This window comes from Struthio camelus, chromosome Z (genome assembly GCF_040807025.1).
Source record: "Struthio camelus isolate bStrCam1 chromosome Z, bStrCam1.hap1, whole genome shotgun sequence".
NCBI classification, from domain to species: Eukaryota; Metazoa; Chordata; class Aves; order Struthioniformes; family Struthionidae; genus Struthio; species Struthio camelus.
Window position 1 is genome coordinate 8,609,198 of NC_090982.1, and position 21,936 is coordinate 8,631,133.

At 38.3% G+C, this 21,936-nt stretch overlaps 1 protein-coding gene across 5 annotated transcripts in view; it reads left to right on the forward strand.

The window, feature by feature from the left end:
* Window positions 1–21,936, forward strand: part of LOC104149843 (histone-arginine methyltransferase CARM1) — a 79,220-nt gene that overhangs the window by 47,203 nt on the left and 10,081 nt on the right. For all 5 annotated transcript variants that reach the window (XM_068928971.1, XM_068928970.1, XM_068928973.1 and 2 more), the window contains 4 exons: window positions 1,355–1,465; window positions 12,202–12,379; window positions 14,583–14,673; window positions 18,999–19,080. In XM_068928971.1, coding sequence (XP_068785072.1) covers window positions 1,355–1,465; window positions 12,202–12,379; window positions 14,583–14,673; window positions 18,999–19,080 — 462 coding nt within the window. The remainder of the gene's footprint in view (window positions 1–1,354; window positions 1,466–12,201; window positions 12,380–14,582; window positions 14,674–18,998; window positions 19,081–21,936) is intronic.

A 21,936-nucleotide genomic window follows, 5' to 3' on the forward strand; every position in this document is an offset into this window, starting at 1 on the left:
CACAATTTTTTTTCTCTCTGCTTTTAAAGACTGGTAAGCAGTGTGCACCATATGGGAAGCTGGGATATGGAGGGGACAGAGTAAGAGAAGCTGGTGGTATTCTTAGCTGAGGTATTCACTCTGAATCCTCTGGATTTGACTCGAATTGGATCAGGGCTGTGGTTCAGTTTCACAGTTGAAATGCTAGTGCTTTGAAATCTTATGATGCTGCAGTTCCAGGTGACATAAATTGTCTAATATTTGCTTCTGAATTTCACATTTTGGATTGAAATCTCATGAGAATTTCAGCCGCAGGGAACTGCAGAATTTTGGCTCCTGTTTTCAGTCATGCACAAAACCGTAGGACGATTCAATATAGATGGAGAGCTTGTTCCATGAGACTTCTCTGACGGCAGATATTGAAATTTGAGGGAGCAAGGTACTAATACTAGATCAGATTTTTGTGCAGGGTGAAGAATGTCCTTTGCATTAAATTGATTTGGCTTCTCATCTTGAACATTTTTCCAGCAGTTACCCTCTTTCTGTCTATGTACTTATGGTCTCTACAGTGATATGTTCAGCGATGTGTACAGTGGTGGCTGCAGCAGAACGAAGCTAGCGCTAGAGGCTTATCTGGAGCGTTGAACTGGGTGCTGGCTTTGCTAGAATAGCTGACAGCAGAGGTACATACTTGAATTGCAGAGTTTCAACACACTGAAACAAAAATTTTGGCCTTTTGAAACACCCTAGCCAATGTTTTGACTTACAGAAGGTGAATATCCTGGCTAATAGAGAAAGTGAGGCTTTGGGATTTATAGTTGATTGAGGGACTACAACAGATGCTGCATCCAACAGTTCATTCAATATTATACCTTCATTGAAGGTATAATATTGATGTCAGCAAACAGGAACAATATTTGAAAAAAGATACAGTTCAGTTTTACTGAAGATGCTTCCATGCTAAGGAGTGATTTTTTTAATTCAAAAAAAACATGATTCTGTACTCTTCCAAAGAATTATTACAGTCTTGGCTTCCCTCCGTCCCCAGGGTATTCAGAGTAAGGTCAGTGTTTACATTTTTCTCCTAAAGAAGTTTGATATAAAAACCTATTTCCTCCATGCCACACACACGTACGTATATCTGTGAATAGTCAAGTCTCTTAAAAATATGCTTTCCCTGACAGAATAAACATTAAGGACATCAACACTCTTCAGTAAGAAGCTTTTTCAGGTGTCATGCTTCAATTTTACAAATTAAACTATAACACACTTACTGAACTCAGGGTTCAGCTGTAAAAATTTTCTTACTCAAAATAGGTGTCAGGAAATGACTTCTCATAATTTTGTTTCTTTTGGTCTGCCTTTTGTTTTCTAGGTGGTCCTAGATGTTGGCTGTGGATCAGGAATCCTTTCATTCTTTGCAGTGCAGGCTGGAGCTAGAAAAGTCTATGCAGTTGAAGCCAGTTCAGTGGCAAAATATGCAGAGGTAAGTGTTTTATTTGAGCAAAGTGTCAAAATGATGTAGCATGAAAGCATGAGAAGTACAGAATTCTGTGTTGAATAGGTTAATGCTGAAGATTTCAGTTTGACTTGCTGAAGAAGTCAGGTCTACGTGCCAACACGTTTTGGAAGGTAATTTTTGAAAGTGTTCTAACTCTTAGAATACATCAAATAAAACCATATGATGATTGTTTCTGTAAAAAACTGTGAACATAGAAAACTGTGATTAGACTTTTTATCTTCATATTTTTTTAAGCTAGATGTTGTTTTCACAGGGTCTGTGCTAAATTATTTAGGTGTTTTTTTCTAAATCTTGTTGAGACCTGTGTGATCAGCAAGTTGATGGTGTTTCCTGCTAAGTGTGACTAGTCAGCTCTTTCAACCTTCTGAGGAAAATGTGTTTTTAGGGTCTAAAAAGATGCATCTGAAGATTAGTTTTGAAAGATTTTGGAGATGTTTTTAATGAAATATCCTAATGTGATTCAAAGCATTTTAAGCACTTAAAATGACATTAATAACGAAGTGTCTTAGGAAAAGTTCGCTTCCTAAAAAGTGCTAATTCTAACAGCAAAAATCCGTCTTTTCTGACATCAGCAATGTCTGCTTATTTAGATGAACATCTAAACATGTGGGGAACAATGTGAGCATATTACTTTAAATTTTGCCAGTGTTGAACACCTCCATCTGAGTTTTAAAAGTAGCTTTAATGTGGAAGAGAACAAAAAGTGGCAAAATGAAGGTTTCCTCATCTCATACTTTAAAAAAAAAAAAAAAAAGTTGCCAAATGTAGATGTTAGTTTATCCTTTTGCTTTACTAACGTAGAACATTAATGTTGATGGACAGCATTGGGAGTCAACAATTCCTCTAAGCTTAAAAGAGAGCACACAGCAGATCAGTCAGAACTCCTCCTGTATGTCCTAACACAGCAATCCAGCCTTGCCCTCGATGAAAGCTGGTGAATACCAATTGTCAGCTGGAACAATGTGAAGTAGGTGTGTTGCTGCTGGAAATTAAGAGAACTTGTTTAGGGTCTTAAAGAATAAAATATAAATATTAGACATTTTTATTTCTCTCCAGGTAGAAATACTTATTAAAGTATAAGGTTTTTGCATTTTTCATTCCAGCTGTAATACAGGATTCTCTTTAATCTCTCCATATACATTTTATATTCATTTACATTTTGAATAAAAATATTTTAACATTGAAATCACTTAGATTTTACTAAGACGTGCAGAAATTATTATTATTTAAAATTCAGCTGATGAATTTCATAAATCAGTTTCTCTTCATACCTAATTTATATTACTATTGATGAATGGTTGATAACTATGCACGTGTTACTTCTGTTACCAGCTAGGACGTACTAGCCTGATTGAGGAGGTACGTACTGCAAGAACATTTCTATCTTTTTATAATAATTTGGATAGTTAGAGAAAAATCTTCCTAATTAAAGGAAAAACTTTTCCTGGTGTCTGTCATTTTGTCATGCCCATCCAAAGAATTAAAAAAGGTAAACACATATAAGGGGTGTGTCTGAGAGTCAGAGGGAAGAGTGGAAGGTGGTTCTTTTTTCACTAAAGATTTTGTGGAAAGATACAATTTGTCAAATATCTTTATTTCATGATAAGTGGAAGTTTATTTATGGAAACCATAATATAAAGAGCAAAAGAGAAATTGTTTATCCTAGCAGGTAGGTGAGCATAACGTACATAACCTTTTGGTCACAATCTTGAATGTGATTTGAAGTCAGAAGTAAGCAACGTCACCAGCTGTGAAAGGGTATGCTGCATCTGTAGTCTATCAAATACTGCATGTATTTATGTGAGAATATAAATGTGAGAGGAATACCTCGCAACTTACTAGTAGAGAAACAGCATGAATCCATTGATTTTTTTTTTAGAAATAGAATTGCTCTTTCCTTGATGTGAATGAAATGATAAACTACTTAAAACTGCAGTTTAAGAAGAGAAATAAAGAACATTGCACAGCTCTAGGTACTGGGGAATCCTAGCTGGCATGAAATCAATTACCCAGACTCTGTTTGATAGTTCATAGATCTATGATCATTTCCTTCTCCTCTTTTCTCCAAGGTGGGACTCAATTTTCAGAAGAAAAACCACAGATTCATGTAGTCGTAATTTCTTATGAAAACCTTTTCACCCTCAAACTGTATGGCAAGTCAGCTGATCTATTAGCACATATTATGTTTTAAGGGTTCAGGTTTATTTAACAATAACATGCTTAGCTGGGTAAGTTTAATGCTTTTATTGCATACTGTACACACTAATTACAGAATTCTAGTATTCCACTATGGGATTTCATTGTAAATTAGCATCATCTATCCAGTATTTGGATTATGAGAAGATCAATAGTTTCTATTCACTTCTTCCCTCACTTTTATGTGAATTTGTTGTATTTGCCATCTATTTCATCTATGCAATATGCCCTGTTGAATGTGAGATTAACAAGTCATGCTCCCTTTTTTATTTTTTCCATTTTAATACTATATATATATATATATATATATAGCATATATAACAATCAATATAACAATCTACTGACTGAAGTGAAATTATGAACTGAGCAATTGAATTTAAGCTGTGCAAATTAATGCCGTAGTATTTCACTGAGAAATATGTTGGTTTTACAGTAGATTCCTTTTTATGCTTACACGTTTATATAGAAAGAATAATATATATTAAAAAAACCACTATAGTGAAAATACTGGAAGTCAAATGTCTGTATGACAGTGCTGAAGATGGTGTATTGTGTACAGATGTCCAACAGCAGAATATCAGAAAAGATTGTTAGAGGGAAAATTCATACCAGCTGCTGTAGTAGGGAACACACTTCCTCAGTTGCTCATTTGTTTTAAATACTTGCTGAAGAGTCATTCAAGTCTATGTCACTGAGTTCTGTGCAGTAGTTGAGTGGCTTTTTCACTGGTTAGCAGTTTAATTTGCTTGCATTTCTCTTTTCTTTTACGGCCTCATTAAAATATTCAGAAAAGCTAGAGGGGCCTTAGTCTGTGGTATATATGTGTGACAATGAAGCTCACACAGATACACATTAAACAAATTACATTTTCATTTCAACTAAAAATGACAACAGAGAGACAATTCATAACATATATAAAAGTGCAACTCATTATTACAGTCCAAGGATTTTAGTTTTCCTCCTCCAATACTTTTGACATTTCTCTACAAAGAAAAGAGTAGCATTCAAGGGAGTTCTGAATATTATTGTTCACTTTTGGGTCAGTCTTGTCAATGTACCAGAAGTTGTTTAGTCACTAAGATCACACAGAAGTAAGTTTCACTTTGGCACTTAACTATCCTAGATTTACCTGCTATCTTTTTTCCTACTTAAAAATTTCAGCAGAAAGCGGAGAAACCCCATGTACCTTTTGAGATGGTTATTGTGCATGTGTGCCAGTTTTTCTTCTGTCCTGTGACTCCATGCCTTAGATATGCAACTGCTGACTGCTGGCTCAAGCCACATGCAGTCTATGAGAGAGAGAGAAATTTGAAGCAGACCTTGCCTAACAAAACAGTTTGTAGTAGGGAGGAAATTCTTTAGAGTGGATGCAGTCCAGTGCTCTTTAGTTGTGCATGCATGGGATGTGAGATGAAAGCAATCTCAGTCTGCTAATTTCGCTGTTACAGTAAATCTATTGCCAAAAAATGGTCGGGAGCAGGGGAGAGCAGAAGAAATAAGGCTGCAAGTAAGTAACTGGTGCTGGTAGTTTTGTCTATACATGAAACGTGCTTCTAAGCAACTTACTTAGGACCAAGTAACGTTACCAAACTGATATGTATGTATAGCATTTGAATAAAGAGATACTGTGCATGAGGAAAATGATTGTACTGAGGAGGTCAGCTAGTGATGGGATCTTTAAAATATAAAATTACCCCTGATGAAAGGCTTTTCTGTCTGTCGTGGTATCAGAAATGGATGGTGAGTATATTTAAGAATGCTATTTTCTCTGTTGCCCTCCCTGACCATTAGGAAAAAGATAAAATTAGCCTTGAGTAGAGTCCATCATTGCTGCTGTGAGGATGCTTATAAACTCACTCCCCCACCAAGACACCTTCAGGAATTTAGTCATTTAACATGAGCTGGGGGCAGGTGCTTTTGCAAAGAGCTTTCTCAGCCACCACAATGTTTGCACCTGTTTGTAATGTACTATTTAGGTAATATTTGTTTGCATCATATTGTCTTCTATACAGTAAACAAATTGCATCTCTTTGTTTTCTGTTATTTATATTAAAAGATTTTAACTATATATAATGATGTATTAAGTTGTTTGCCATCTCATAACTCAGGTGTTATTGTGGGGGTTTATATGATATGGTGATAATGCGCACTTAATAATAATAATGAAAAAAGATTGGCAGGATATTTCATGGCAAAGGGCAGCTAGGTGAAGACTTGACAGCATAGCAGTCCCTCAGGACTGATGGCTTGTGGGTTTCAGCTATTTAGCTGAATATGGTTATGTAATTAATACAGCTGAATTTAGCTAAATCACTGCATTTCTCCAGCTGGACACAGCTGGATGTCTCCAGCACAAAAAGAAAGCTTTGTATTCCTTGGAACTAGTATGGAATAGGCCTCTCTAAAATTTAGACACTGTTAGACTTTCTCTGGATTTAAAAGGCTTGGTAGTTTAGATGAGCTCTTAAGTGTGGACCAAGCCTTATATTTTAAGTTCTGATGTAAGTGCAATTACTCCTGGCAGCTCCTGTTAAGAAGGCCAGAAAAGTGACTTAAACAGTTGAATAAATACAGCTAAGCCAAAGGTGCAAAATCTGAGCAGATAGTGTTATATAGAGCTTCCCGATAGACTAACTCTCTGACTTTCCTTTTGCACCCACCTAACTGTATTCCCGTCTCAGGACAATTATAAAAGGCTCTGTCACATTTTTGCTCGGGTTTTGGGTGGGCCATCTGTCACCCTTGCTATTTACTGCTGAAAAATCCACAGAGAATGTGTGTGTGTCAGATTTCTATTTGGGTTTTTTGAAGCATTTCACAAAGATGTGTTGTTAATGCGTATGGTTTCGCCAACTTGAGTCCTTCTCCGAGTCTTCTAAGAGGCTAAAGTTACTTTGTTTTCTCTGCATCTCCCAGCATTAAATGTGTTGATTAGTGTAACTGCAGCAGTGCTGCTTGTAGGTATATAATTCTTAAGTACCTCTTAAAAAGTATGTAGCTGCAGAGTTACATTAAAAGCCATGTGACTATTTCTATTTTAGTTATTATGGATGCTGCCGTGTTATTTTCTATTTTGGCAGAGTTATACAGCGCTTGCTTTACAGATCAATTTTTAAATGTATGTGAAATTTTTTCATTTGCCATCTTTGGGAGTCAGACTTTTTTTATTTCTAGGGTTTGGCGTCTTTTTCATGGAGAGTTTTGCAAAATTTTGTTCAGTGCTCAAGCAAAACAGATTCTCACGTATCATTAGGGATGGCTCCTGATGTCAAAATATAAGACAGCTGGCATGGTCTTTCTGGGGGAAGTCATATGGAAGATACTTGAATTATTCATAGCTTTGTAGGGTCCATGACAACTATCAGGCTTATAGAACAGCTGGGCCTCTTTTTGTGTCTCTGTGTAGTTGGCTTGGAGATTTGCTGTGTTTTGATATGGAACTGCACCTTTCATGAGAAGAGATGTGTGAGAGGTTTCTGTTTACCTGTATGTACTGCAGAGATGAGTTTTGATCTGGATTTTGTCAGTCAGGCCTTTCTTATTTTGCCTAAGACTTTTCAATGTTTAATTTTCCTGAATGCTGTGTGAAAGAGGATGAAAAAATAAACGGAACACTAACATGGCCACATTTGGTGGCAGACTGATACAAGTCCTTTGAAGTGAATTCATATACTAGATACAAATTTAACCATTTGTATTTTGTTTTAAGAAATGAATTTTATCTTCCATCAGTGTAATCTCTCCCTGCTTTCAAGGTTTGCTGAAATCCAGAAGACTCACCAGACATTGCAGCTGTTGAAAATAACACATTCCTTCCAGTCACTGACAAAACCAGAAGATAAAGGGTAGAATGAAACATTTTGTTTTCTTTTCAAAATGTTTTTTCCTTTCACTAAAGCTATGAAATATTGAAACAGCCTTATTTCTTCTGTTCAGACACATTGTGCTGACCATGACTTGTAGGAATTTATGAAATACTGTGTGGGAGGTGAAAACATTGTCAACACACCCACTCACACATACCTCCTCTCCTTTTGCCACAGATTTGTTAATGATTCCCAGAAGCACTAAATATAAAAGCTCTGCTGCCATCACCCTTAGCTGCTTGTTCCTCATTTATCAATAAGATTTAAAAAAAATCAAAGGACAAAATTTGATAATACTTAAAAAGCTTTAATTTAGTGAGATTAGTAAAAGCAGCAGAGAGTCAATATAAAGATACAGATTGGAAGATTCGGTTAAGAGAAGAAGGTAATAGCTTGTTTAAGACATATCTTTTAAATGGCATTGCCAGTATTTCTGCCTGAGAAGCAGAGCCACCTTGGTGATAGCAGAAATAACTTCTTACACTTAAAAACCTCAAGTCTTTTAAGATTGAACTCGGTGTTAGTAATCCTGTTAAAGTAAGGTCAGGCCAAAGCAGATGGAGGTAGCTGAGACAAAGACTTATTTCATACCTGGTATTTATAATCTCCTCAAAGTAAGATTTTTTTTTTATTGTTTTGTTTTCCCAGTTTTGGTTTATACTGCCTGGGAGTAGAAAAGAGCAGTATTTTGTATGCTTTTGGTATAATACACTTGGTTTCTGGATCTGTTATAAATTAGTTCTATTATCTCTATAGTTTCTTCCCTTTCTGGAAAAAAAATGGGGGGAGAGTATTTGGGGGAGACTGGAGCCCTGAAATATTTAATGAGAATTGATTGATTTTTTTTTTTCCTTCTGTTCATGTGATAATGAGCCACTAATCAGAGTTTCATAAATACATGGTAAATTCCAGTTTCAGAAAAATGATACAAGTGTTTAAATTCTCCTTTTTTGAAGTGCAAAAACTAGCTTTTTATTGCCACAGACCTGGCTAGATATGAACTCTTAATTAATGCTAATTAAACTACTGTAAAAATCACAGAAAAACGGTGTCACAGCCCTGCAGGCACTCTTGCCTGCAGGGCTGTGACAAGTGGCTGCCGTAAGACAGGTGATCTTCTATCTGAAATGAATCGACAGGTCTTAATCTAGTTCTCAGTTATTTATGTAAAAATGCTTATATAAATTGCAACTCACTGGCCTCCTGACAGTCTTGGTATGCAGGCTGAGATTCTGGCAGGTGTCGAATTACACTGATTCTTCAGATTACAATCAGAGCATACTGGTAGGAAGTTGGGAGAATGTTATGTGAATAATCAGAAGTTTCTGTTCCCTGAGACTCTCTGGCCCAAACCTTCTGACATGACCTTAACTCCCTTTTAAAAATGCAATTTTTCTCTCTGCTAAACTTTGAAAGACTGAAAGCACAGGAAGCTTTAGTTTTGCTGAGTTATAGTTCTGTTCTGAAAGAGAGGATTAGTACTGGCAATGTTTGGGGGTTTTTTGGCTGTATCTAAAAGTAGGAAAGCAAATAAACATTGATGTTTTTTTTGGAGCTATATACTACTAATAATATGGAATAATAATGAAAAATCTTTTTTTCTGTTTCATTTGTCTCCCTGCCAATATCTCTAGTAAAAATAAATATTTTCTCTCAAGGTAAGCATCTTCTCCACATGTACTGGAGATCAAAATATTGTGCTGCCCTCTAGCCAACTATATGTGTTACCTATCACAGTCTATGAGGGTCTGAAAATGATTTTTGCTTCTTACCCTTATATACCCATGCTGCTTTTATGCTTTTACTTTATAGTTAAAGCTATTTTTAAATAAAGATCTCACCTATGAGCAAAATGGTAATTCTGTTTCCAGAATGAAATCACGTAAAGTATTTGCTGGCATAATCTCAGCTCAAAAGAACAAAAAAAAAGCTGTCAACCTATTTTTAGAATGGATGCAAACACTTGTGAGTAAAAGTATAGCCAATGCTATTTAGTTAGTTAAAAGTGTGTTTGTTTGGTATGGTTTTTGTTTCATTAAGTAGTTCTATTACTATGTTTGCTTATGGTGTATAGTAGCAGGTTATGACTGAAAATCATTAACTGCTGTTTGTTAAGGTGCTAGAATTAAGTAATAACAACATTAGCCTCTCATTCTGTAGTTAGAATGAGTCACACACTGCATAAGTTTCTTGAAAGTTTACTGAAGTAATGCATTTCTGTTGATGTTACAAGTGTACCAATGCAAGCACACCTTCTGGGAGGCAGTGCTTGTTAGTATTTGTAAACTGCTCTACCTTTCTTCTCCATTCACTTCCACTTGGCTACCTCCATCATCCTCCAGGTCCATTTTTCCCTGTGACTCCTTGTTTTCCCATCTATCCGCATTGCATACAGGTGATTTCTTCTTCTTCCATGCTGTCCAGAGGTTGTCAGGGCACAAGGAAGAGGAAAAGTCTGAAGCTGTATGCTAAAGCATTTTCAGGGTAGACAAAGTTCTTCAAAGATGTAGTTTATTTTGTTCAAAGTATTCTTAAGTCACTTTAAAACTGCGGCTTATTTCAGAGACTAACAAGTTGACTGAAATCACAAGTATGTCGTGGTTGAAGGTTTGTGTTTCAGGATATAAACTTACTGATAGAGAGGCTGTTCCTCTTTGGCAATGAAATGCAGAGCTTAGCTTTTTCACATCATTGCGGTATAATAAAGATCAAATGACAGCAATCACTGCCAAAGGTATGCTTGGGTGTCTGTTTCTTTTCTTCTGAGTGAGGGTTAGCCAAGTGTCTGTTTTCATAACTACCTTCTCCATTAAGGTTTTTTTCTATAGCTCTACCTGAATGTAATATTTTTCTCCAAAATGTTATGCAGTTTGCTCTGTGCTATTAAAGAGTTATTACATTCACAATAATGAGCAAAAGTGATTTCCCTGTTTGGGATATAATAAAGAGTTGCTAATGGGGAAAAAAAAAGCTAAGTAAATCTAAGGTTCTCTAAAACTCTTCTAGGCAGAAGAAGAAATTTTAAGTTGGTAATTTGATTCCTTATAAGAGAACACTAGTATTTTGGCATGGAATGTACATCTGATTGCTCAAATCAGTGTAAAATTCTTGAATATGTAAAGAGGTGAAAAGGAACTTTCTCAGAATTTATCTTCAGAAACCACCAAACACTCATGAATTCCTTATCATAAACATTAAAATCACATACTTTAGACTAAATTCCTAAGGAACTATGGCTTTCTTCTGTCTGCTAGTCTAACCAGTCCTTTTCAATGACCTTTAGATAGTTTTACTGAAATTTGACAGGTTTTGGTCTCATGTACCATTTAAGTTCCTACAGTTTTTTTGTGAAAATGGACTTCTGACTAGAAAAAGAGAAATTCAGTTACTGCTTACAGTATGGGAAAGGCAATTGTAGTTCAATTCTTACCCATTTTGGGGCGAGGGGTGGATTTATTTTCACCTAGTCACCTACTCTCCCTTTTTCTATGAGCTCTTCTGCAATATTGAATGATTGATTTGAGATTCTACCTCCAAACAGAAAGCTTCAATAAATAAGTTTTGCCAGGACCCATGGTGAACAATACCCTACAAGTATAGGCAGCAGGCAGAGCACATGCAGGTGTTTTGCCACACCTATCTCAGTCTCAGGGCTATGCTGTTGGTTGCAGCTCCATTAGACGAGTGTGTGCTATGCTTATATTTTTGCCCATTCGATTGTATATCCTTGTGCTTCCTGGTATGTCTGGACACCTGTATGATTCTTCTACTGTGCTGTTGCAGAAGGTGCTTCATTTTATAGAATCTCTCTGCAGGCAGTTCCCTCCATTAGAGTAATTTAAGGTGAAATAGTTGTTTCTTTACAAGTTTATGTCTGAAAAAAAGATTCTGCTAATTACTTAAACCTAAGAGGTTTATATATTTCCCTGTATGTCAGAGTACAGTAGAGCAAAATAGGATATGCATCTATGTGTAGTCATAAAGAGACTTTGAAAAGGTTAGTTTTTTCCTAAATATCAAACATAAAATTATAAGTCCATTTCTCCTGTTCATTTATGTTTTGCTCCATGGTTCACTGTGCAAATCGAGTTTACTAAACCTCCTGTGCATTGATTCTAAGTATAGACCAATTTGAATGCGTTTTTGTGAATATAGTATTATGTTTCATTTATATTAAGGGGTGACTCGTGTCAGACTTCTCGGTTTTTGAGTTTCTTCATCCTTTAATGGCTATATAACCCACTCAAGAATACTATTTTTTTTAAATCTTGGAGGATCTGAGGGTCTTTGAGGACCTTTTCTTTGTAAATATCTATATTGGGTAAAAAAAAATCTTTTTTCCAGTAGCTATTTCTTGTAGATATTGTCTATAGGTTTCTCTTACAAGATAACATTACCTATGTTGTCACTTCTTGATCCTGCATACTGCATTCCTTTGAGTTTGCTGCACTGATAATCTGTAGAAATTTTGGTGTAGCAAGGAAAAGTATGTACCATCTTTATAATTTAATTCTAATTAGCGGGCTTTCGTAGTTGTTTTACACTGTAGGGGACTTAATCCTAATCAAAGATCTCTGATAGAAAGTTTGCTAATCAAAGAAGCCAACGCTTTCTGTGTGTTTTTTGTTTTTTCTCCAGCTGTTGGTGAGAAGTAACAACCTTTCTGACAAGATCACAGTTCTGTCAGGAAAAATTGAGGAGATCTCCCTACCTGAGAGTGTTGATGTGGTAATTTCTGAACCGATGGGTTATATGCTGTTCAATGAAAGGATGTTGGAAAGTTACCTCCATTCGAAAAAATGGCTGAAGTCAAATGGTGAGTGTGTCACCACTGTTACTGCTCTGCACAGAGAAAGGAAGATAAAAAGCTTCTGAAAGAAGAACAGACCTGCATTAATAGTCCAGGATTGTGTGGTTTTATTCTCCGTTTCTAGTTCTACCACCAACATCTGGAGGGCCCAAGGGAACAAATATAATGATGCAGCCTCCATTGCCATTGTTCCATAGTGTGACTCCCCACTATTTCATCCAGGAAGTGGCTCTTGAATATGTTACTGTTTGGCTGCTGATTTCTGTTCTTGTTTTGATCTTAGTGTGCTACTAAAATGACTGCATCTCTTTTGTAGTGTATCCCAAAACAAGATGGCACACTAAGCTCAAATGCCAAGCAGTGCAATGCAGATGAGAGCAGGATCACCAGATATGATGACCTTTCTGTGGAAAAACTGCAAACTCTTTTATTTAGAAAAACTATTAATTTCAAATTGTTTTGACATCCTTTCATTGGGCTTCTCCCAATACGCTAATGCTAGGATCTTTAGTGGCATGTCAAAGATTCCTAGCATTTAGTTCTTTGTATTTCATTCCTTTTCTGTTTGGAGGAGTTTTCAAGGGAATCTTAAGATCCAAGGCCTTGTGGGAATGCTCTTTGTGAGGCAAATCTGAGCATCCAGTCGCTCTATGTTAAATTCTTCTGCATGAATGCCAAAAATGAACTCTAAAAGCTCTCTTTAAAGAATCCTTTAAAAGCAGCCTTTCTCATATGAAAATACTGCAGGGTGGAAATTTTGTAAAGCATAGACTGAGTCTGTGCCTCAAGGTCAGGTGCTAATCAGTTTTAATTCTGGCTTTGCTGTTGACTTCTTTCAACTTCCACATGTTTGGGTAGTATTTTTCAAATGTCATCCACTGATCTTAAGTCTCTAGTTTAGAATCTTCAGGCCCAGTTTCAGAGGAGGGCTTCTGAAAACTGATCTTCAGGCAGCTCATTCTCAGAAGGACTAAAGATGAGTGGATGCTTTTGAAGATCTGTGCCTCAATTTCTGATTCCTTACTTGTACAGTGGGGGTGATTAACTTACTTGAATCACCTTATGCAGTGATTGTTAAACTTAACGATTGTCTACAAAGTGTGCCAAAATCATGAATTTTTGTGTAAGTTGCAGTAGCAGAAATATGATCGGTTAGGTTTGGAAACCTTCTGTATGAAGTTCCTCTCTGCAAACTTATCAATATTCTCCCTACAGCCAGTTTTTAAAAGCATGTCTATTTTGTGAGTGGGTGTTACTCTTTTCTTAAGTTCCTGTAGACTCTTCCTACACAATGTACCTGCCAAAAATTTCCTTTTCCCTCCCCTCCTCCTTTCCTCCAGCTATGCATCATGTTTTATATCAGGTAGAAAAGGGTCTGAAGAGACATGTTACTGCGTGGTCCAAAGATGAGCCTTTGTTCCCTGCTTCTCACTGACATGTACTTGATAGAATACAAGAGCTTCCTTTTATGCAGTCTGATGCACTGCCCACTATAAAAAAAAAAATTGAAGAAAATCCTCTGATTTCCGCAGACATTAGTGTGTGAGTTCTTGCTGAAAATACATACCTGAAAGCTAATAGAGCAGGGTTTCATCCCTTGCTCAGTTACTAATTTGCCACTTAATACATGTAAAATTCTCCGTGCTGCAATTTCAGCATCTGTAAGCAGATTTGTAACATATATCTTGTGTGAGTAAAACTTGCAGTATTTGTTTTGAAGTCCTGTGAGATTGCTAGATAAAAGGCCTAAGAGAGTGAGGTACGTGTAACTGCTTCAGATTGTTAACAGCAGTTCTTCTGAATTTGACCAAACCATAGCCAGCAGTTTAACTCGGGATCAGATCTAAGCTTTAATGAAAATTCTCCACACAAATGTTATGTTTATTGAGCAAAGTCTAAGCAAACAAGATGTTCCATTGGAGAATACAGAGAAGGTAGCATTTCACTTCATTTGAAATAGGACCATAATAGGGCTTTATGAAGTTTCTTGGTCTGTCCAACCCACTTGTTATGGGTTGTTTTTGTTATTGACTGCTTTAATATATTCAGACTTGAGTAATTCATATGTTAATGAAAATAAATGTTAACCTATCTGAAGTGTTTGGCAACTAGTGCTTCTGAACTGGTGATCTCTTGATAGTCAAGACGTTCCTATAGAGATGTCTCTGGGACTCTGCGTTGCTATTGTGTATTATCTTTTGTTTACTAGGAATGATGTTTCCAACATTTAGTGACATTCATTTGGCTCCTTTTTCCGATGAGCAGCTGTACATGGAACACTACTCCAGAGCCAATTTTTGGTAATGATTATTTATTTTATTTTATTTTTTATTGCCTGGAGATTCAGTAATAGCTAAAAATTAAATTGGTTCTTTGATTCAATATAAAATAGAACTTAGTATCTGTCAATATTGGAAGAGTATTCTTTGTTTTCCATGTTCACTTCTACAGCTCTGGGCTGTAGCCATAGTGTTTATTGTGCGAGTCTGATAAATCTCTCAGGACGTGGTGGAGCCAGCTGAGTCTCTTTTTGAAGAAGAAATTGTCTCCATGTCCAGAGTCAGAAGAAGTTGAATGTGAATCGGTTGGTAGTGTTTCCTTTGCTACACCAAAGCATAGTGTGCTGCAAATGGTGAGCATTGTAGTGCAGGAAGTTCCAGGTATTTGTGCACAGCAGAAATTCCTTGGCACTTTTCTCATGGAGTGGGTATTAAGTCCCCTGTCTCAAACAATTTCCAGTTTGGTAGTTACTTTCTGTTTGCCTAAATTTTTCATGCAGCTTCAACTAGAATCTGCACTCTTTTGCCATGAAGTGTCCTAATGCTAATATCCTCTATTGAGCTGTTGCTGTGGTTTATTTAGGAGGAAACATCAACAGCAGTATTCTAATAAGAAAAAATGGAGATACTTTATTTCAGCAAAAGGGCAAGATGGTTTGTAAATACCTCCTTGATAGGATACAGAACAATTAATGTATAAATTAATCATTTATAGATTATTATTGGAAGTTCTTGGATAAAAAGTGCAGTGGAACTCCAGAATTAATTATTTTTAAATCTTCTGCAAGGTTATACTTATTACGTTCTTTCAACTTGCAATGTGGATTGTGAACACTAAGTTGATTTCGTCAAATACATTCATTGGTTTCTTAGATTAAGGAAGAAATTTTCTTTTATGCCGAAGGCTTCTTCTCTCTGCCTCTGAAGTACACCTATGACAAAACCTTACTTATCCTATAAGGATTAAATGAGTGACAGAAAATGGATTTACTTGTTGAATGCTTTACTGGCCATGTTATCCTATTCAGCCAGTTTCTTACCTGCGTAAGCTGAGAGAGAGTACAGGTGTATACTTTGAACAAGATCTAGCTTATATGCCTAGAACTGGGGTAAATGCAACTGTGTTCTTCTTGCCAAGAGACTGAAAAAAAAGAAAGTAGAAGTAACTTCTGGTAGATTTTCATATCTTAAGCGTAATTCTGATCCCTCTCCCCTAAGCTCTTGCTCTTTCTGTTTGTATGTGAGCATCATGTCGTGCCAAGAGGCAGCTTCCTCATCATTTAATGAAGAGAACATACACCTAGTTAGTAGTCAACGCAGAAACATAGCTTTTTTTTCCAGGTCTGTACAGGACTAGGTGTTACTACCAATATGAAAGCATTCTATTTCAGGCTGCTTGGAATGCTTCATCTGCATTTGTAATGAGTGTAAGATCTCTATGTGACAAGTGGAATACCTGTAGGATAGCTACAGTGTATGCATGTATCTCAGTGTTCACACTGAGGTATATAGTAATGTTGGTGGTGATGGAAGAAAATCTGCTGCCTCTTGTTATTTCAGAATTGTACAGTGGGAATGGTACAATTCAACTACATTACTTCCTTATAGTTTGTTAACGCAAATATGCCATCTGCATTTAAAAAAAATACAGAACTTCTGGATCTAACAGGCAAGGTTTGATTCCAGATATTCTGTGCTTACACATTGTATCAGCTGAATTGTCTGTCAATCATTACAAGGCTTTCAAAGAATTATAGAAAAGGGAAAAATAAATCTTTCAAGTCTGCTGCAGTAACTAATTACTCTCCAAGAATTACCAAGAATATTTCTGTCGTTGTTGTTATCCCAAATTGTAGTAAATCTTCATAATTATGATAATGATCAGGTTAGTGTCTAAGCCCCAAAGTACAGCAGTCTCTCCTCTGCCCATCTTTGCAAAAGGATGTCTCCCATTTTTAACAAATATTTGTTATATCCTTTTTTTTATTTTTGATGAGACTATTTCAACTACACTAACTACAGAAATGTAATACAATTACCTTGGATGAGATTCCTCTTGTATCAGGTTTTGTTTGACTTACTGCTAGACAAAATTGTTTTGGCCACCACAGTAGAGTTTATTGCTGTCTTGAGATGCCCCTAAGTGGAGGACTGTATTATCAATCCCCCTGTTTCACACGGTTGTACTTTTGTATGGATACATGCACAAAACATTGATTGTGCAAGACGATTAAATACTTCTGTAGTGTACTCTAAAGACTAACAAATTAGTGCTTCTTCTGTCTTCAGCCAAAAGTGGGATCAAAATCTTTTGAGTAAGAGTGCAGTGGTACTGCCTCTGCACTACTCTAAGACATTCAGGTTCTTAACACTAAAAGGAGACTGCATATCCTAATAGATCCAGAACTATAAGAGAATGGAGGTCAATGTCCAGACCTACTTTAGGCAGAGCGCTTTCTCTGTTTTTTTTTTTTTTTTTTTGGGGGGGGGGCGGGGGGTTGTTTTGTTGTTGTTGGGATTTTTTTGCCATTTCAAATATACCATCAGGAGCTAGCTGATGATAACTAGTACTTCTGTAAACATCAAATTCCAAGCCTCAAAAAAAGCAGCTTTCCTTTATTGTACAGGTTTGTACTGTACTCAGAACATGAGATGTATTTTGTGTATAGTAAACCCTTTCCTATTTAGCAAACTGTTTTCAAAGAAGACAATGCCCTATGTCTTAGCAGAAAAATCTCACATTTTTTGGAACCACTACTTTGCATAATAATACTTCAACAAAAGAGTCAAAGAAGCATCTGGATTTGTAATTTAAACTAGCCTATGGTAAAGGCACCAGGACTTTGAAAAGCCTCCAAAATCTTATCCAAAAATCTGGGTGAGTGTTTTAGCCTTAGATGCAGCAGTTAGTCAAGACTGTTTACTGTACAAAGGAAAGTTTACATATTTCTCATACACTTGGGATTATTGTCTTGGATCTGTACAATAATAATAATGATGAGGCTGTATACATTGGCTGTGTTTCTCTTCAGGCATACAGGTCGGTTTACCGTTTTGCCTCAGAGATGCACATTAATTTGTATTTACCAGGAATCATTCCAAAAAGTGTGATAATGCATAGCCTATCATAGAAGAGCAGATTGGTCTTTCTGTTGTCAAAAGCCTTGCAAAGGTAGAAAGACATAAAGCCTAAATATACAGCAAGTTGTTAAAAAATAGTGTGTATTTTGTCTGTGTTTTTCATCAGGGACAGGTAGGTGACTCAGTTAAACAGTACAGCAAGCATTTAGAAAAGGATAAAAGATCACTTGCAGTTAGTGGTATCAGCTGACTTCCTCTCTTGTACTTTTTTAGTTCTTTCCTTAAAGATGCCTTCTCAGATATGGTCATCCAGACATATTCCCCTTATGCAAATAGCATTGACCTAATAATGCAGAATTCATTCATGTTAGAGGGTGTCATTAAACTGGTTTAGGTCCAGTCATCTAGTTTTGCAAGAAGTAACGATAGTTTAAGAGCTGTATGTATGATGTTGTAGCAATGGAGACAAACATTTTAAGTGCTTCTGAAGACTCAAAAGAAGGCATCAGATCGTGGTTTTACATCTAGATAACACTTTCATCACAAGAAATTGAGCTCTCTTGCTGTTTTCCCTCTCCATCCCATTTTGTGCATGTCATCTGAAAATAGATAACCCGTTAACTTCATGGAGTTGATAAGAGGGTCGTGCCCAGGATCTGAGGAATTTACTGTAGGCATGTGTATTTCAGCTTCAAAACTGATGCTGAAAGTAGGCTGGATTTGCATTAAATGAACATTTGCATAAATTGGTAAGATAAAAATATTGTTGTGGTGGTGGTGTTCAATGCTGTTCAGTTGGTATAAGATAACCTTTATTTTCCTCTTCTATGTCAATAAAAAGAACCAGACTTGTAATACAGGGGTCTTCAGCACCTTTTTAATTTGTGCCAGGGTCCACTCCCATTTCTGGACTAGCCCAGAATAATAAAAGGCTTACAAAACTTTTTGACCTCCTCAACTCTTCTCCCTATTCTCTGCTGTCTGTGTGGGTTCTTTCAGAAGTCTATTGTGAAAAACCTCCATGTGTCTGTTCGAGGGAACTGGGTCACCTCAGTGCTGTAAAAGATGTCTGCTGGGAAGGGAAGCTGAGCAGGGGAGCTGAGGTTGGCTGGAATTTGGATGCTTGGCAAACTGCAGGAAGGGAAAAAGACACTTAGCCACACTTCTGTTGGCAGCTGTTGTGCTTTGGCCTTTCTGCTATGCAGTGGAACCCAGAATTTTTTTTTTTTTAACCTAAACCTTTTACAATGTATTAATGTTTCTAGGTACCAAGAGTGCTTTTATGGGGTCAATCTATCCAGTCTTCGCAACGCAGCTGTGGATGAGTACTTCAGACAACCTATTGTGGTAGGTTTATATGTCTGGGGTTTTTTGTTTGTGTTTTCCCTTCTCTTCTTCCTATGTTATCCCTTCCACAAAATCCTGCAGGTACAGTGGCGTCCTTGTTTAACAAAGCTCTGTGGCTGTTGTATAGAAAGTCAGTGACTGGCTCTGTGAAAAGTGTGAACAGAGCTGCTGTCAAAGGTTAACAACGGTGTGTAATATTCCTGATTTTGCTGTAAGTAGCAGATATCTAGAGACATACGCACATTAGAAAGCTACAGAACGTGCACATCTCTCTTCCCAACACGCGACTAGCTTCCCTCAGTGTTTGCAACCTCTTAAAAAAGTGACTGGATCTTGGGTTTTCCCTTCTCTTCTCTGATACACAAATCAAAAGAGAAAGTAGCCAAGCAAACAAGTTCCTGTATTGTGAAACACTTTTAAAAATTTTTATTTTTATTTAAATATTTTCAAATTCTTGTTTAAACACTTTTTTTAAGAGTTAACCAGAGAGCTGGTTAATATTCAAGCATCATTTTCTTCAAGCTCAAGATTGATCCATCCCTATGAGTAAGAAGTCCAGCAAAGCGGGCAGGACACTTGCATGGATGAGCAAGGAGCTCCTGGCGAAACTCAAACAGAAGAAGGAAGTCCACAGAATGCGGAAAAGGGGACAGGCCACTTGGGAGGACTATAGGGACACCGATAGAGTCTGCAGGGATGCGACAAGGAAGGCTAAGGGCTGTTTGGGATTAAGTCTGGCAAGCGATGTCAAGGACAAGAAGGGCTTCTTCAAATACATCCAGAGCAAAAGGAAGACTAGGGAAAACGTGGGCCCGCTGCTGAATGGGGCGGGTGCCCTGGTGACGAAGGATACAGAGAAGGCAGAGTTATTGAATGCTGCCTTTGCTTCCGTCTTCACTGCTAAGGCCAGTCCTCAGGAATTCCAGACCCTGGGGACAAGAGAGGAAGGCTGGAGAAAGGAAGGCTCTAACTTGGTCGAGGAGGAGCAGGTTGGAGATCGTTTGGGCACACCTGACATCCACAAATCCATGGGCCCCGATGGGATGCACCCACGAGTGCTGAGGGAGCTGGCGGATGTTATTGCTAGGCCACTCGCCATCATCTTGGAAAGGTCCTGGAGATCAGGAGAGGTGCCTGAGGGCTGGCAGAAAGCCAATGTCACCCCAGTCTTTTGAAAGGCTGAGAAGGAGGAGCCAGGAAACTCCAGGCCTGTCAGCCTCACCTCCATCCCTGGAAAGGTGATGGAACAGTTCCTCCTGGAGGTCCTCACTAAGCATCTGGAGGACAAGAAGGTGATCAGGAGTAGTCAGCCTGGATTCACCCAAGGGAAATCATGCTTGACCAGTCTGATAGCCTTCTCGGATGGAATGAGTGGCTGGGTAGATGAGGGCAGAGCGGGTGGATGTTGTCTGCGTGGACTTCAGCAAGGCTTTGGACACTGTCTGCCATCATGTCCTCATAGGTAAGCTCAGGAGATGTGTGTTAGATGAGTGGACGGTTGGTGGCTTGAGAACTGGCTGGATGGCCGAGCTCAGAGGGTTGTGGTCAGTGGCGCAGAGTTTAGTTGGAGGCCTGTAGCTAGTGGTGTCCCCCAGGGGTCAGTCCTGGCTCCAGTCTTGTTCTATGCATTCATCGATGACCTGGAGGAAGGGACAGAGTGCACCCTCAGCAAGTTTGCTGATGATACTAAACTGGGGGGAGTGGCTGGCACACCAGAAGGCTGGGCTGCCATTCAGAGGGACCTGGACAGGCTGGAGACTTGGGCAGAGTCCCTTGGCAGAGACCTCATGAAGTCCAAGAAAGGGAAAAGACAAATCCTGCAGCTGGAGAGGAGGAATGCCATGCAGCAGTACAGGCTGGGGGTTGACCTGCTGGAAAGCTGCTCTGCAGACAAGACCCTGGGAGTCCTGGTGGACGACAAGTTAAACATGAGCCAGCAGTGTGCCCTTGTGGCCAAGGTGGCCCATGGGATCCTGGGCTGCATTAGGAATAATGTTGCCAGCAGGTCAAGGGAGGTGCTCCTCCACCTCTACTCAGCCCAAGGCCACCTCTGGGGTACGGTGTTCAATTCTGGGCTCCCCACTACAAGAGAGACAGGAAGCTCCTGGAGAGAGTCCAGCGGAGGGCTACAAAGATGATGAGCGGACTGGAGCATCTCTCCTCTGAAGAAAGGCTGAGAGAGCTGGGCCTGTTTAGCCTGGAGAAGAGAAGACTGAGAGGCGGTCTGATCAATGTCTACAAGTATCTGAAGGAGGGGGCATCAAGAGGATGGGGCCAGACTCTTGTCCGTGGTGCCCAGCGACAGGACAAGAGGCAATGGGCACGGACTGAACCACAGCAAGTTCCATCTGAACATGAGGGAAAACTTGTTGACTGTGAGGGTGAGAGAGCAGTGGCACAGGTTGCTCAGAGAGGTAGTGCAATCTCCTTCACTGGAGATATTCAAAACCTGCCTGAATGTGATCCTGGGCTATGTCCTCTAGGTGACCCTGCTTGAGCAGGGAGGTTGGACTAGATGATCTCCAGCGATCCCTTCCAACCTCAATCATTCGGTGATACTGTAATATGTGAGTATTCTTATTTTATTGGAACCTTGGATTGAGCATCTGCAGTTCTTGCTCTTTCTTTTTAATAGAAGTCTATTTTGTACCTAGTTGGAAAGAATAAGTTCAAGAGAATTCCTTCTTGAACTCTCTTGAGAAAAAACAAACCAACCCTCTCTCCACCCCCCACCCATAACTTAATGCTTCAGTGTGGACACCTTGAAAAAGTCTGACTGCAACAAGTCTGGAATAACTTTAAACTAGCTAGTTTAAGCAGCGATAGCTGTATAGCTGCTGTGGAATGGAGGCTGTA